This window comes from Thrips palmi, unplaced genomic scaffold, assembly GCF_012932325.1.
Source record: "Thrips palmi isolate BJ-2018 unplaced genomic scaffold, TpBJ-2018v1 HiC_scaffold_16, whole genome shotgun sequence".
Taxonomy (NCBI): Eukaryota; Metazoa; Arthropoda; class Insecta; order Thysanoptera; family Thripidae; genus Thrips; species Thrips palmi.
Window position 1 is genome coordinate 5,077,196 of NW_023144625.1, and position 15,310 is coordinate 5,092,505.

Sequence of the window (15,310 nt, forward strand, 5' to 3'; positions counted from 1 at the left end):
GGAACTTGGAAAAAGAGGGTCAATCGACTGAACAAAATTATAGCAGTTTTTGATAGGTAATAAAAGTACGGGATTGCCGGGGGAAAATGTACGGGATTCCCTGTAAAAAAAGTACGGCGTTTCCTGTAAAAAGAGTACGGTATAGCCTGTAAAAAAACGACGGCATTGCCCGTTAAAAAAAGTACGGTGAAGTCTGGAGTAATCAGTACAGGATTTACCGTGATCTTTTCTCGCAGTGAAAGTATATCCACACAAATTCGAGCTATAAAAAAAATAACCTACCCTTTTGAAAAGATGTTAGAAGTTAAGGGTAATAACTTTAACTCTTAAATGATAACGTTATGATGCCCTTATGAGGTAAGTTAAGGATCCCTGCTTTATTCCCGTTTATTTCCTACAGGACAATGCAATTGCCCGCCTTCTGGCATGCAGGCATGCACTTGTTGTTGAATTGTTCCCTCGTAAGGAACTGGCGGCCGCACTGGTTGATGCAATTGTTGTGGAGTTCGTCGCCGCTACACGCGTGATCGGCTGCCGCAAACTGCATCTGCAACGCACGACCACCAAAGATGAGTCTTTCGCCAAACTCGCAAACAAATTTGAAAGGTAGCAACAGGCTCCATTAAAATGATGAAGCAGGCGAGTGGGGTGGAGGGCGGCAAGGAGTGAGGCTAAGCCTTTCCGGAATACTGCAGGTTGCAGGTCATGGATTAGAGCATTGGCCGGCATTGGCATCGAGGGGTGAATCACTCTGCGTTCTGGTGTAGGGGTAGGTTGGGTAAGAAAAGTACACTCGAAGGTCGGGTAAGAAAAGTACACCCGTTATATCTCCGAACTGAAACTACACTGAACCATCACGTTAGTGGTTTTAGAAAGGTTGGTCATCCCGCTCACAAAAAATAAATTTAGCCCAGTTCTACATATATTATTTAGAATCAAACTGCACGTTTGAAAATTACATCAAAAATAACTTTGAAAATCTTTTTTTTAAATGTTTGTACTTTGAAGTACAGCTTCCTGCAGAATCAGCCGACAGTCCAATGTAAGGTACCACCTTATAACTTAGACCATCATCTTTGAAAAACAGTGCCGTTCGATGCTCTTAGGCTTCAACACAATTTTTTATAAGTGTAAAAATGAAATAGGGAAAAAAAGTACAGTCGGCTGGGGAAGAAAAGTACAGGTATTGGGGAAGAAAAGAACACCCTCTAAGAAACTAAAAGCGGGATGAAAATTGAATTGATCACGGAAATAGATTTGATTAGACGAAACAAGCAAAAAATGTCAACACAAGTTATAAAATTAGACCCGAAATAAACAAGTTATTAGGCATTTACGTGAAAAGGGGAAGAAAAGTACAAAAATGCTGTACCCACTTATCTCTAAGAAAAGGCTTCGTGGACCTTCTGTGATGAGTCCATGTAGAATCAGAACCAATTGACTGATTTTGACGAAACTTAAACTAATGGCAAGTGAAAGCTCTCCACTTTAGGGGTAAACCTGTATTGAGCCAAGATTGGTGGTCTCCTGGTTCGAACTCGCAATTCTTTTCGTTGTACTTTTCTTTCCCGGTGGTGTACTTTTCTTACCCTTTTCGAGGAGTTCCGAAATCACATACATTTTGGCATGTTGTACGTAATGTGGGGAACTATAATCAACAAACAGTGATCCATTTCATTAGGAAGACATTGGATTACAAGTTCACGAGAGCAGAATCGTTGAATCCTCATTTGGAACTTCTGTATAGTGCAAAGTACGCGTTTTGTACTTTTCTTCCCCAACCTACCCCTACACATGAGTACGGGTGAGTACACCTTGCTTTTACTTATAAATTTCACATTTAAACACATTTTAAGGCTTTATTTAGCGTTTTAAACAGCACTCAACGCCAAATCGGTCCAAACTCTAGTTCATTTCGCCCTTTTTAAACTTGTGAGTACACTGAGTCCGGCCAAATTTGTACACATGAGTACACTTGTGATTCACCCCTCGATTGGCATTCAGTGGTAACATGCAGTACGCATGGACATTTTAAATACGACGAATGTCGCGTCAATAGGTAATGCGTTCGGACTCCTTGGATTCAGAGGCGTTTCACGGTCTACGAGAGGGCCCGTATGAGGAAGGCGACACGGCAAGCTCAGGGTAGAGGGCAGCACCGGGATACGCGCCACGATTTAGCCAGGGGAGCCCCCAGGAGTCTGCCAATTTCGCCCATAACTTCTTTATCATGCAAGATAGACCCGTAGTGTAAGCGAGCCGATTGTAGGCAACGCTGCTAGCTTCCCAGTAAGCTAGTTTTCATACATGTGCGATAATTGCAGTGAGAGCTATAAGTCAAAAACAGCATCCGTGCCGACTGCCGCCTGGCTGCTAGTGGCGTATATCCCAGTGGCGCCCCTAGCGGCGAACGTCTGCAGTCGCCTTCCCCATTTGACCTTGCCCACTTAAACCGTTCAACAGATTTGAACGAGTATACAAAACAGTTCAAGGCAGGATTTTGGATGTGCCTCCATCCACTGTGAATGAGAACTGATACAAAAATATTGCGAAAAAGTGACCACTTTTTATCGTCCTAAGGTATGCAAGACGACGAAAATTCTTATTTTCTCCGGCCAAACCCGAAAACTTCGCGGCAGTTAACTTAAATTTTGTGAATTCCTTTTCCCACCCGAGTAGCTATTGGAATTACTATACCGTAGCACTCAAAAAGCACATTAGTGCGACAAGCAAGATCCTGAAGTCCATCCTGGCAGCAAATAGCAACGTCCTGCTTCGCAGAAGGTGGGCCACTGGTGTGACGATCGTTACTTTACTGTGGCAGGTACGCCCGTCGTTTTATGGTGGTGGTGTCGTGAGACAAAATCAATTGACGTAAAAAAATTCGTGGAAATGACTTTGTTTATGAGCTCCTGGGAAATTCAAGCAGTAGTATATCTCCCTTTTCAGACTGCACTTGGCGGTCTTTCCTAAAACGAGCTCCGGTGACCTGAACCATGGGAACGAGGGACGAAAATGGCAGACAGCAATGACACACACATGTGTTGAACTGATCGTAGTGGGAGGGAGAAAAGGCACTACTTGGGAGTGCGCGGGACGATGATATTCGCACGGAAAGGGAGCCGCGCGTTGGGCGCGTGGTTGGTTAATTTCGAGGGGGCAAAAACTCGCGCAATCATGTGTACACGGCCCCCGAAATCACACGCGAATCATTGAGAATCACGCGAAATCAAGCAATCCGAAATCAGCCAAAATCACTAAAATCGACCGAAATTAGGCAGTATCACACGAAACCAGGCCAAATCAGTCCGAAATCATTTCTTTCCGAACACAATCACACGCAATCACGCTCAACATCACCCTGGTGCGTCGCGAAATAAGGCAAAATCAGCCATGAAATCAATTAAAACCATGCGCAATCATTGCGTTTTCCGAATCATGTGTACACGAAAATCCCGAGTTTTTGCCCCCTCGGTTAATTTGCTTTCCTGCGGTTTCATTCACCTTGTTACCAAAAACGATGGGAATCCAGTCGATGTGGTTGAAAACATCTAATGAAGCCCCAGTTAAACTGTGCGGCGTCAGATCTACGTAGTACCGAGGACCGAGCTGACAAAAGGGGGTTTCTTGATTCCGACTCATAGTTTTGGTTGGTGTTCCCTCTTCTCAGGAGCATAATTAGAGCCGACTAAAAGGGAAAAAAGGGGGGCTGTTACGGGTTGCCTACCTTTGGGGGCAAACTTGTCAGTTTTATAGGGTTGCATTGAAACAGTACGGTAAATATTACCTCAACTACACAGTACTCGTATTGTTTAAGTTATATTAATTACATTAAGAACGTCGACGCTTCAAAACAATTAAGAAAAAAACTCCCTAAAAGCTTGCGAAAAGCAAGATGCTGAAGTCCATCCTGGCAGCAAGTTTCAACGTCGTGCTTTGCAGAAGGTGGGCCACTGATGTGGCGATTTTACTAGCGTGGCAGCCATGCCCCCCGTCTTTTAGTGATGGCGTCGTGAGGCTCGTGCTTTTCGCGACAAGTCTCGCAGAAACTTGCTGTGTTCACGGTGGGAGGAATTCTAGCGAACAGACCGTGACTAGGCTCTTGGCAGTTCGAGGACCTCTCTTAAAATGGACTATTACAATGGTGACTTGGAAAGAGGGACTAAGACCGTGGTCGGCAATGACGTCATGCGGGTCGCGGTTCCATCCTATGCAAAAGAAATATGTCATTGCCAGTATCTGAAGGAAGGGTGCTTATGTCGTGAGGAAAATTGGAAAGGAACGCCTTCTAGCTTATGTTAACACCCATAAACCAGAAACTGAAATAAGATGGAAGTAGTCACCTTTTTCCACTTTACAATGACCTTCAGTACAAGGAAGATGTTGTCTGCTTGTCTCTCCGGTCTAATCTGGCCGCAAGAAAGGCTACGGTCGAGTTGGTCACATTGATGAAGAAACGTACTACAGTTCTAATCTGAGGTCTAACCTAAGTCGGGTCAGCAGCTGTGAAATATGAGTTTCTAGGTGGTTTTAAGCGGACAAAACACTAAAAACGCAATTAGAACATTTTAAAATTTAATTCAAATGCAAGTCTTATTTTTTAAGTTTGGCACCCCGAAGCTGAGCTTTAAGTTTTGGCTACATTCAACACTGCACCACATCAAAAACAGATCATAGCTTCAGCAGAACACTGATCCTCCACACTTCGGTTCGCGCCAATTGATATCACTTTAACAAAATTGTTGAAATCACTGAGATTAATGACGGCAATGTAGCCAGGAATCAACATCGTCAGACGAGTAGGTGAAAGGATGGTAGGGAAACATAGATTACATTGCGTCAGGAATGTGGTACACAAACAGGTCCCATGTAGTTAAAATAATTAGTAATTTTAAGGGTCCGCAGGACATGGTACGTGAAATTTAAGATCAGTGAACAGTCAAAGTGCCGATTCCCAGAGAGGAACCGAGCGCAACTCAGTGGACGAGAAACGTTTTCCAGGCCACTTTGAGGGGCAAATACCACATCACTTCGTCAGCACGGACGACAGCGTACGACAAGTTCACAGGATATCAGAAGTCCGCGCACCGCAAGTACACAGGACTTCAGCAGTTGGCGCACGAGCAGCCGCAGCGCGAGGCGAGCAGGGAGACGCGCAGGTTGTTGGCAGTGCAGTGGCGTCGCAGCTCCGCCTGCTCCGCCTCGGAGACGCTCCAGTCGTTGAGCAGGCCCAGGGTCGTCAGGTGGCTGCAGCGCTCCAGCAGGCCGAGCACGGCGCGCCCCGTGAGGCGCAGCGGCTCCCCCATGTTGGCGTTGCGGCGCAGCGTCAGCGACACCAACTTGTTGCCCGCGGGGCTCAGCGCCGGCACGTCCTCGTCCTGCGGGCAGAGAGGGGTGTGAGGCAAAGCACAGGCGGCCAAATCTCTCAACGGGATTTGCTCCAGATTCGCTAAACAGAACTCGAACTGCGTGTGGCCCCGCCAATTGATTCTCCGCTCGGAGAGGAGTTGATTGGTGGGGTCACGCGTTCGGTTTGAATCACATTTAGTGACTAGAGCTCAAACCGAGATTTCAACGTTTTTGGCCGCCTCCATCGATCCAATGACCCACTGAGCGAGGCAGAATCGAACGAGTCAAGCGGCAAGACAATGGCAACACTTGTATAAGAAAAGCTTAAAAACTATGCCCAAGGACATAACCAGTCTTTCCACACCGTTAAAGGGCCTTGGACTTATACCTGAAAGTCCTGTACTAATTGACGCCGTTCCAGGGGCGTGAATCGTGCATGCTTTGCGATGGCATAGTTTTCATGGCTGTTTACCTAAACAGCAAGCCAGTGCATACACAGGGGAAAAATGACCAAAAATGACAAAATTTGTTTTTCAATGTCTTTGAGCTCTAAGGAGGGAACCCCAGTGAAACGTGAAAGTAGGCTTAAGCAAATCCCTCAAGATTGAAACTTACCTAGTATCCTGGGTTCCCAAAACAAAATTAAACCCAAAATGTATCACAGTTTCTGAGAAAAGTCCCTTTTTAGTGTTTTTAGAGTGTTAGTAAGAAATCTTCCTTCGTCTTTAAATGGGACAAAAAGACTTGAAATTAATTTGAGGTATTTCTTAAGATGTACATTACAGATTCAATTGAATAAATTTTCAAATTCAACTACTGCTTTATGTTGCAATCATATGAAGTTTCCTAATATGAAAAAGAGAATTTATTTGCCCCCTTTTTTCAGCTTTTAAACAAAAGAGGGTATGATATTGAGAAATCCTGAATACAATTTTTCGACAAGTCATCAAAAATAAATTCCAACCAAGATGACTCAGACTCATGTCTGAATCAGGAATGCCGGAACACTTCCTGCGACACCAGATAAAGCAGCAAAATAAAGCGTATTACGTAGCTAGTAACAGAACTAACCTCTGAGTTATTTCTTTCCAAATAGTTAAGATATTAGCAATTTCTATAAGTTGAAACCCCTAAACCTGAAACCTTTTATGCACATTTCCAGCTTAAAACATTAAAATCACCGTTGTTGTCAATTCAGTCCACTTTTCCCCTTGTGTCCCCCCCCTTTACTGGATGGAAGGGTGAGGATTCCTCGGCATCCAGCCTCATTTTATGTAAGAGCACAAAATTTAAACAAGAAGGAAAGACATCAAAGAATTGATATCACATGGGAGGGACTCGTTCTTTACAAAGCTAGGTCGATGTGTCAGTCGCTGATCGTTACATGAATTGTCCTCTGACGATTTGTAATTTTGCCTTTTAACGAACGCTTCCGATTGGTTCTCCTCTCAGGCAGGGAACATCGATGCATCGCGATATCTCGAGATATCGATTCTCGTGCATAATCGAATTTACACTAGCGTCCGTGAGTCCGTGCCAAAAACCTGCCTTTTCCATGACCGAAACCCTCAGAAGGACACATTTATTTTAGAAAACAGTCAAATGAAACTTATTATTTCATCTCTCATCTCGAACATAAGACGTGCAACACCATCAAAAAGAAATTCATTAAGAGGACACAGCTTGCAGTTCTGAGACATGTATCATGGTTAGGGTCAAACAATGTTTCGTTATTACCAAATTTCTGAAAATTATCCATAGTCACTTGCAAAAAACCCTCCTAGATTTTTGTTGACCAAAGATCTCGTGTCATTGTTGTTGTACTTAGCGTTTCAGTGGCGTTTAACATCAAAAGATACAGACACGTGAAAAGAGGTTAGTTTCACATAGTGCACTAAAAACGTCTCTCTTTCATGTTCATTTTCTCAATATTTCTCATTGCAAGTAAAAAAAAACTTCATTTACGATCAAGCGACTGACACTCCATCTTTCGTTTGATACCACTATCATTTTCCCACATGCTGTGAGATCTGAGATGAAAGATGTCCCCCCAAAACTCATTTTTGAACACAATACTCGTTCTCTTCACATAGAGTTTTGTATGTTAGTGAGTGGTGTGTAAAGAACGAGTAAAAAATGCAGGACAAGCACATATGAAACTTCTTTGAATTTTAAAATCCCTCCCTTCCCGAGGGACCTCTGGATCCGCCACTGCGACAGACTCACCGACAACTGCGACGCCGAGGTGCCCACGTCCAGCGTCCTGAGGTTGGGCGCGCCGCGCACGATCTCCAGCAGCGACTCCCTGTCCACGGCGCCGCCCAGGAGGGGCGACAGCTCCAGGGTCTGGAGGCTGGGCCACAGGAAGCGCTTCTTGGACTTGTCTCGCATGTCGCCCTGGGCATCGTCCTTGTCAGCACCATCGTCCCACCTGGACAGAGCAAGTCAACACAACGAACGAGGGCGTCAAAAGTTCTGCTGGATTTCAGGACACCCCACCGATAAAACACGCACTCTCAGCACGTCACTGACTTTTTTGCTCATTTTGTCAGTACTTATGCAAGTAATTTGCGAAACCATAATACGTACTTTTCGACATTCAAAGAACTACTTCGGAAATATTGAATAATGTTCTGACAATTTGGTTCTGTACCTAAATTTAAGAAGGAAATTAATGATACGAACCTGGAACACACTAAGCATTATTGTTGCTTATACGGATACGTAAATTAGTGACAAAAAAGTCAGTAACGTGCTGAGAGTGCGCTAAAACACTTAAGAAAAATTCGAAGCATATGGGATGTACAAACCAATAAGAACGGTTAACGGGAATGTTGAATATGTTACCAAGTATTTTCTTCGAAAGCTCATGCATCATCAAAATACCCTGTTTCAGCCAACTTCTCTTCTTGGTAAGCCCTAAACTAATATGTAAGGTTTTGACAGAGGAGGGGGAGATTTGTACCAATTTCCTAAAGATCAGTTGTAAGCCCCTCCTTGTAAAGCGTAGAGTCTGTAAGCTCTTCTTGAGCGTACAACAGCATGGGGGGAATTGCCATAAAGCGCAGTGGTAAGCTTCAAGAAGGGCGTACAGTCTCCAAAGAAATGTATGCATTTAAACGATTAAAATTATGCCAATTCTACGTCCTTCCAAAACCGTGGATGTTATACGTATAAAATTCCACAGAAACATGTCGGCGTGCGCACTGAGGAAACCTTACAAAGTATTTTGGGCCTTATAAAGAAATGCTCTGCAAATCAAAGAGTGTACATAGTATGCTCTAACTGGAGCATGCCTGCAAGCACGCTCTAGCTAGCGCATGCCTGCCAAGCATGCACTAACTAGTGCATACATGCCATGTACACGCTTTCTGATGCAGAAAACTCCCTATCCCTTATGCAGTAAATGTATGCTTCAGTTAGCGTGTACATGGCATGTATGCACTAGTTAGTGCATGCTTGGCAGGCATGCGCTAGTTAGAGCGTGCTTGCAGGCATGCTCCAGTTAGAGCGTACCATGTACACTCTTTGATTTGTAGAGTGTAGTTTGTATAACAAAGTATTTACTGCAAAGCCGGTGGTAAGCCCGAGAGAAAATTATAGGCTGCAGATTGGCTGCAGGCTGGCTTCCTCCGGGTGCCTGAGAGCGCTCCGATGGATCTCGGATGGCTGCAGACATTGGCTGTATTCGGACATACGTCAGCCAAAATCCAGCCATCCACAGCCACTGCAGCCTCTCTGGCTGCACCTGCCAGCCATTGAAGTGTCCCTTTGGAGCCGAGTCGGCCCTGCCCCCGCTGCTCTAGGCTGCACCCCGCAGCCTACGGGATGCTCCAGGCAGCCTTCCTTCGCGGACCACGCTGCCCCCAGCAGCCACGAGGCTGCGAGGCGCTGCTCTAAGCTGCACCCCGCAGCCTTCAGAATGCCCCAGGCAGCTTTCCTTCGCCCGGGCCACGCTGCCCCCGGAAGCCTAGAGGCTGTGAGGCGCTGCTGTAGGCTGCACCCCGCAGCCTTCAGGATGCTCCAGGCAGCCTTCTTTCGCCCGGGCCACGCTGCCCCTGGCAGCTATGAAGCTGCGGGTCACAGCCACATCTCGGCTGCATCCTGCAGCTTCGTGGATGACATCGGCAGCACCCATATCGCTACTAGGCTTCACTCCTTAGTACAAGAAGGTCCCCATGACGACCTTTGAGGGGGCCTGTTACGCCCTTTGAAGTTCTATGGATCCCTTAGTAGATTTTCTAGGGTCCCAACACCGTTCCAGATCCAAATCTGCTAAGTAATTTCATCTAGGACTTTCCGTTCCCGAGATATCAAAGATAACAAAAAAGTGTCCCGATTTTTACGAAACTTGCATGGCTTATGTATGTTAACGTATTTAACTCAAATATCAGCATAACACGCACCCATTCTATTTTTTTCTATTTTTTATAACCCTTTAATCAAGGAGTGCGCCTGAATACCGCCAGCATCCACCATGCTGCATCCGTAGCCTACAGCCATTGCAGCCTATATGGCTGTATAGTCCTGCCGTAGCCCGGCTGCATCCGGCAGCCAACACGCTGCGACCCGCAGCCTTCAGCCATTGCAGCCCGCCTGGCTGCGAAGTCCAGCCGCGGCCTGGCTGCCGCCACCAGCCAACACGCTGCGACGCGCAGCCTACAGCCATTGCAGCCTTCGTGGCTGTAAAGTGCAGCCGAGGCCCGGCTGGCGCCAGAAGCCAACACGCTGCGACGCGCAGCCTACAGCCATGGCAGCCTACATAGCTGTAAAGTCCAGCCGCGGCCCGGCTGGCACCAGCAGCCAACACGCTGCGACGCGCAGCCTACAGCCATTGCAGCCTACATGGCTGTAACGTCTACGCGGCAGGGCTGGCGCCAGCAGCCAACACGCTGCGACGCGCAGCCTACAGCCACTGCAGCTAAGTTGGCTGTGCGTGGCAGCGTTTATAGGCTGCTTCGGGCAGCCAAAAGGCTTCTGTGCGCAGCTTCTGAAGCGTTCCACAGCCAAAGCGCTCCGTGAAACAGCCAGACCAGCCATTGCAGCGTGCATGGCTGCAAGTCCAGGACATCGCTATGGCTGCGACATGGCTGCAACGCAGCCACGGCAGCCATGCATACAGCCAAAAAACGGTCCATACAGCCATGCGTCAGCCAAGCGTCAGCCTATCTGCAGCCTTCTATTTTTACTCGGGAGTTTACTTGCCACGAATTTGGCAAGCCGTTTTGGATGCCAAAAATTGGCAAGCTTGGCCCGGAAATGCTCCCCAGCTTGCCAAAATTTGGCAAGCTAACGAGGATTTCTGAACAAAGCTTGCCAAGTTTTGGCATTCAAAACGGCTTGCGAAATTTGAGGCAAGTAAATTTACCACTGGCTTTGCAGTGTTTTGAGCATACATAAGCCTGCAAAGAAAACACTTCGTAATATACGAACTATTTCTTCGTATGACAAAGCATTATAGTTTGTTACATGTAAGCTCAAAATACTTCGTAAGGTTTTCAAAGTGCGCGTGCCCTGGCATTCAGTGGCGTATCAGGCACCGGGTCAGAGGGTCAGCTGACCCCCCAGTTTTTGAGCTGCCCCGGGTCAATCCCCTGCGAGCTAGACAACATGCAATACATTGACCCCCCAACTTTCTTGACGTTTCTACGCGCCTAGGCATACCTGAGTTTGCGGGTCCCGTACTCGTCCCTGCCCTCGGCCAGCTTCCGCAGGTTGAAGCCGCGCAGGCAGAGCTTGCGCAGGTGCGGGCAGAAGTGGGCGAGGTAGGGCAGCTCCACGGGGCCTCGCACCACGTTCATCAGGGTGAGCTCGGTGAGGTGCGACCCCGCCGCCAGCAGCTGCCGCACGCAGCACATGGACTCGATGATGTCCAGCGACAGCACGCACAGCGACTCCACGTGCTTCAGGTCCGACAGGCGCAGCAGCGCGCCCCTGCAGGAAGAGGCAGCAATCGCGGGAGCACGGTCAGGGGTCGGCAATGGGAGAAGCCAGCCAGAGGTATTAACAAGTACACGCGACATACTTTTCGAGCAAGGTATTGACGCTCTCTACAGACCGAAAAGCGTACATTGTACGCTCTATACCTTGAGCATGCCTGCAAGTACGCTCTAGCTAGCGCATGCCTGCCAAGCATGCATTTACTAATGCATACATGCCATGTATGCACTAGTACGTGAATGCTTGGCAGGCATGCTCCAGGTATAGAGCGCACAATGTACACTTTTCGATTTGAAGAGTATTAGAGCAAGTGTAAATTATGTGAAAATGAGTACAAAACAAAGGCATACTATAAAATAAATATAATACAACATTGGTCAAGCTCAGAAAAAAATTGATTCTCGGGATTGTAACCCCACAGTCTCGAAAAGCACACTACAAACCTGACTTCTACTGCGCACACACTCAAAAACACATACTCAGCCAAGTGCAAGCTTACAACTTCATGCTTTGCACCGTACAACTGCAGGCTACGCACATGCGTTTGTAACTGTGTCATTGGCTGAGTACACACTAAATGTTATGTACAATTTTGGACGAGACATCATAGGTTTTTTGTACACACGAAAGTTTCGTACAATTTTCGTAAGAAAAACTGCACATTTTTCGCCATTTTGGCACAAAATTGTACAAAATTTTGTACAAATTTGTACGACAAGTTCGTGTGCACAAAAAACTGTGATGTCTAGTACAAAATTTCTACAAAAAAAATTAGTGTGTAGTGTTTGTAGACAGTTGGGTTTCGTAATGCAAGGAACGTTGGCACAGAAATTGCCGAATGAATTCGTAAAACAGTTTTCTCACAATGCGTCGGGGACGAAGGCTTGGCAGTTCTCCTCGGGCCTCTCCAGGTGGATCTTCTTGAGGTTGGGGCACAGCTTGGCCACCACGGCCGCCTCCTTGTCCTTGATGTCGGGCTGCGACACGAAGTTCTCGAGGGCCAGGGGCGGGTGCTTCGGGAGGGACTTGTTGAGCATGACTAGTGCCTTGGTGACCTGTGAGTTCAACACGCCAGGTGCGTGTGCAGGGGAAACAAGAACAATGAAAAGTTAAGAAACAAATTACTGAACAAAGAAAAGTATTTCGTTAAAATACTGCTTACAAGAGATCGACAATAGCAATTGTATTAACATATAACATTCTGTAAGTAGGGACATTAGGGAAAACATGTACAAAATCAACATACCATGGTCTTCCCAACGATAGCTTAAAATATGGATGGAAGGTTTCAGATCTGTGGCTTTCGATCTCGTTCTAATTTGAGAGTGCTCAAGGTCAGTTGTTTCAAGAGCCCTTGTGCTTAATTTCACTACTACGTTTTATCAACAATGCTTTGTCGTAAAGACTTTTTGCATTCCAGGTTTAAACCTACATGAGTCGTCTTTGCAATTTGTTTTATCACGCACAACCTTTTAAAAGGGGTTTCTTAATATCAAGTCTACTTTTGTGAAAAAGCACAATAAAGTTTGAAAAGACGGACCAAAAAATGACTACATTTAACATTAAAAAATTTCTTGCATTAAACAGAATCTGGATTTAAAATTTTACTGACTAGAATTTGAACTATGCACTCTTAACTTGAACATTTGAAATTTTGAACTTAACTGTTACATCAAGCGGTCCCACTCTAAAGATCTCAATGCAGTTTTTGGATAAAAGATCGTGTAGGGTTGTGGTTGTTCTCAGGTAGAAAATCTTATCTCAATCGCAAGCGAATTTCTGTAAAGACAGGCAAGCGAGCAAGCGGAGTGTGCCTCTACAAACACCACCGATTTCCATCTTTCCTCTTCAAAAAGGTATGGACCACATTCCTTTTCAGTTTTAGCTCACATATGATCAACCTTAAAAAAAATCAGCTCACTGAACATAGCCATGTTTTTTACTCGATAACAGCTAGATAAGACCTTCTATTCGGAAACGGACAGGTAAGACCTTTTGAATAGGACCCCTCGACGTGTTGTTCCACTGTGAGGATTTGATGTCACTTTATGACAAAATCGTGATGGAAATGTCATTACTTTGGGATGACATTTTCATCGACGCTCCTATACATATTGAGTGGGCGTGACACGGGTAAAACAAAGGCATAAAAATTACGCCCTTTAGGGCATAAATACTCTTTTACGCCCTTGCAAGGGCATAATTCGTTTTATGCCCTTCGAAAGGGCGTAAATGGTATAGGAATTTCAAGCAAAATTTTAATGCCCTTCCCAAGGGCATTAACGATTTATGCCCTTTAAGGACGTAAATCGTTTACGCCCTTTAAGGGCATAATTTTTATGCCTTTGTTTCACCAGTGGACAACATTGAATGTTTTCACGACATCCTCGTACGGATTATCAGCCTTGAATTTGTCATAAAGTGACAACCAAAATTTTCACAGTGTGGATGCGAGCCGAGATGTCAGTTAGGACTCACCCAGGGGCAGGCGCCGCCGAGGTTGCGCAGGTGGCGCACGCCGCGCAGCAGCACGGTGAGGTTGGAGGCCGAGGGGCAGACGCCCTCCTCCTCGCTGCCCAGCATCACCTCCTGCAGCGTCGCGGCGGCGGCCGGCCCCGCCACCAGGGCGCGCAGACCGCGCAGCGTCACCGCGGAGTCGCCGCAGTGCAGGTCCAGCCTGCAGGGACAGAGCAAGACTCGGGGTGAGAAGCTCAACACACTGTGAAAGCAATGCGTTGTTCACACAAGATTACTTTGTAGTTTTTTTTTTTTTTGGGGGGGGGGGCAAAAGCTTTGCACAAAATAGTTCATGAGTTCACCCTTGAATCCTTATTAGGTATTTTGAGCACACATATGTACAAACTAAATTATTTTGTTATACGTAGAAATTGTTCGTACATTACAAAGTATTTTCTTTGCAAGCTTCTGTGTGCTCAAAATACTTTGTTCTGCTTGGCTTGCTTTGCTATGTATGGCCTGAAATAGATTGGAAGGTTTTCTCAGTGTTTTAAAAAAATGCGCTAATTTGTGAGTAACAAACCACCAAAGAGTGCGTTTCACGCGCATGCTCCATTCTGAGCAAATGGTCTGCACAAAAACAAAACTACGTTGTAATTTAGAGTAACTGATAGGAAAATTGCACAGAAAATAAGGGCACGGGAAATTAAAGGTACACGAAGAAATTCGGTACAGGTTCTCCAGTCTTCACAACGATCCCACGTAGATGGGTACGTGAACCTTGGACGGAACATCAGCCTTTGGTATACACAGTAAGGAGGCATGAATTTTCAAACTGACATTTCCCGTACTTGAAGAAACGCTGCCAGGCGACCTTGCTTTGGCATACGCGCACAAGTGATCCAGGAAGCGGAAAAGGGGAAAGATTCTACTTATCTCCAAATTGCATTTTCAGCCTTAGTATGGTTTGCATCATTGCACCAAATTTTTTGACTCAATTCCTAGCAGTAAAGCAGAAAATCCAACTGGTAAAATAATATAACTCAACTACCCCTTTAACACTCTCAATTAAGCAGAAAATGGAAACAACTCAATTGAAGTCAAAATAACTCTGTTGAAAATTTTAACAATAAGACACAGCTTAACTTGTGTATTTATGTATCGATTGTAAAAAGAATCAAGTCAACTTAACCCCCTTTCATTTTAAGAACTTAAGCGGAAAAAAGAGCTCAGTCCAAAAAATACACCAAAGACACCAATTCTTTCTGCTGACCAAAGTTCCACTTGACTTGTGCCCAAATTCCGCTTCGTTTAGGCAATGCAAGTTAAGATGAGTCTATTTTCCATTTTATCGGAGAGTGATAAGTCACAGAAATTCTCTTTGCAGTGACCTGACACTCTTGACGTTCATCTCAAAATTTAACTAACACTTCTTTAACTTGTTATAGTTTAGCTTTAGTTTTCCGTGCTAACACTTCCCCTGAAAAATGGCCAAAATGGAGTTGTTCCCTTCTCCCGCTTCCTGGATCAAGTGTAGACTTGCCACACAGTGTGGCGACACTAC

General features: G+C 45.6%; 1 protein-coding gene and 1 long non-coding RNA gene across 2 annotated transcripts; both read right to left on the reverse strand.

Moving 5' to 3' along the window:
- Nucleotides 1–331: 331 nt before the first annotated feature.
- On the reverse strand, nucleotides 332–2,841 carry LOC117642649. Its single transcript, XR_004587579.1, has 2 exons — nucleotides 2,698–2,841; nucleotides 332–547 (listed from the first exon to the last, which is right to left on the reverse strand). It is a non-coding gene; the product is annotated as an uncharacterized LOC117642649 (long non-coding RNA).
- Nucleotides 2,842–4,561: 1,720 nt separating this feature from the next.
- LOC117642638 lies at nucleotides 4,562–13,915 on the reverse strand. Its single transcript, XM_034381031.1, has 5 exons — nucleotides 13,768–13,915; nucleotides 12,154–12,344; nucleotides 11,014–11,283; nucleotides 7,576–7,780; nucleotides 4,562–5,378 (listed from the first exon to the last, which is right to left on the reverse strand). The coding sequence occupies exons 1-5, from the start codon at nucleotides 13,870–13,872 to the stop codon at nucleotides 5,106–5,108; spliced, it is 1,044 nt and encodes a 347-aa protein (XP_034236922.1). The 5' UTR covers nucleotides 13,873–13,915; the 3' UTR covers nucleotides 4,562–5,105.
- Between the last annotated feature and the right edge of the window lie 1,395 nt (nucleotides 13,916–15,310).

Bases quoted from the DNA above. Each gene is read 5' to 3' on its own strand.
- LOC117642638 (XM_034381031.1), bottom strand. From the start codon at position 13,872: ATGCTGGGCAGCGAGGAGGAGGGCGTCTGCCCCTCGGCCTCCAACCTC. The intron at 12,345-13,767 runs GTGAGTCCTAAC...TTGAACTCACAG, and splicing joins TCGGCGGCGCCTGCCCCTGG to GTCACCAAGGCACTAGTCAT. The intron at 7,781-11,013 runs GTATGCCTAGGC...TGCTCTGTCCAG, and splicing joins TACGGGACCCGCAAACTCAG to GTGGGACGATGGTGCTGACA.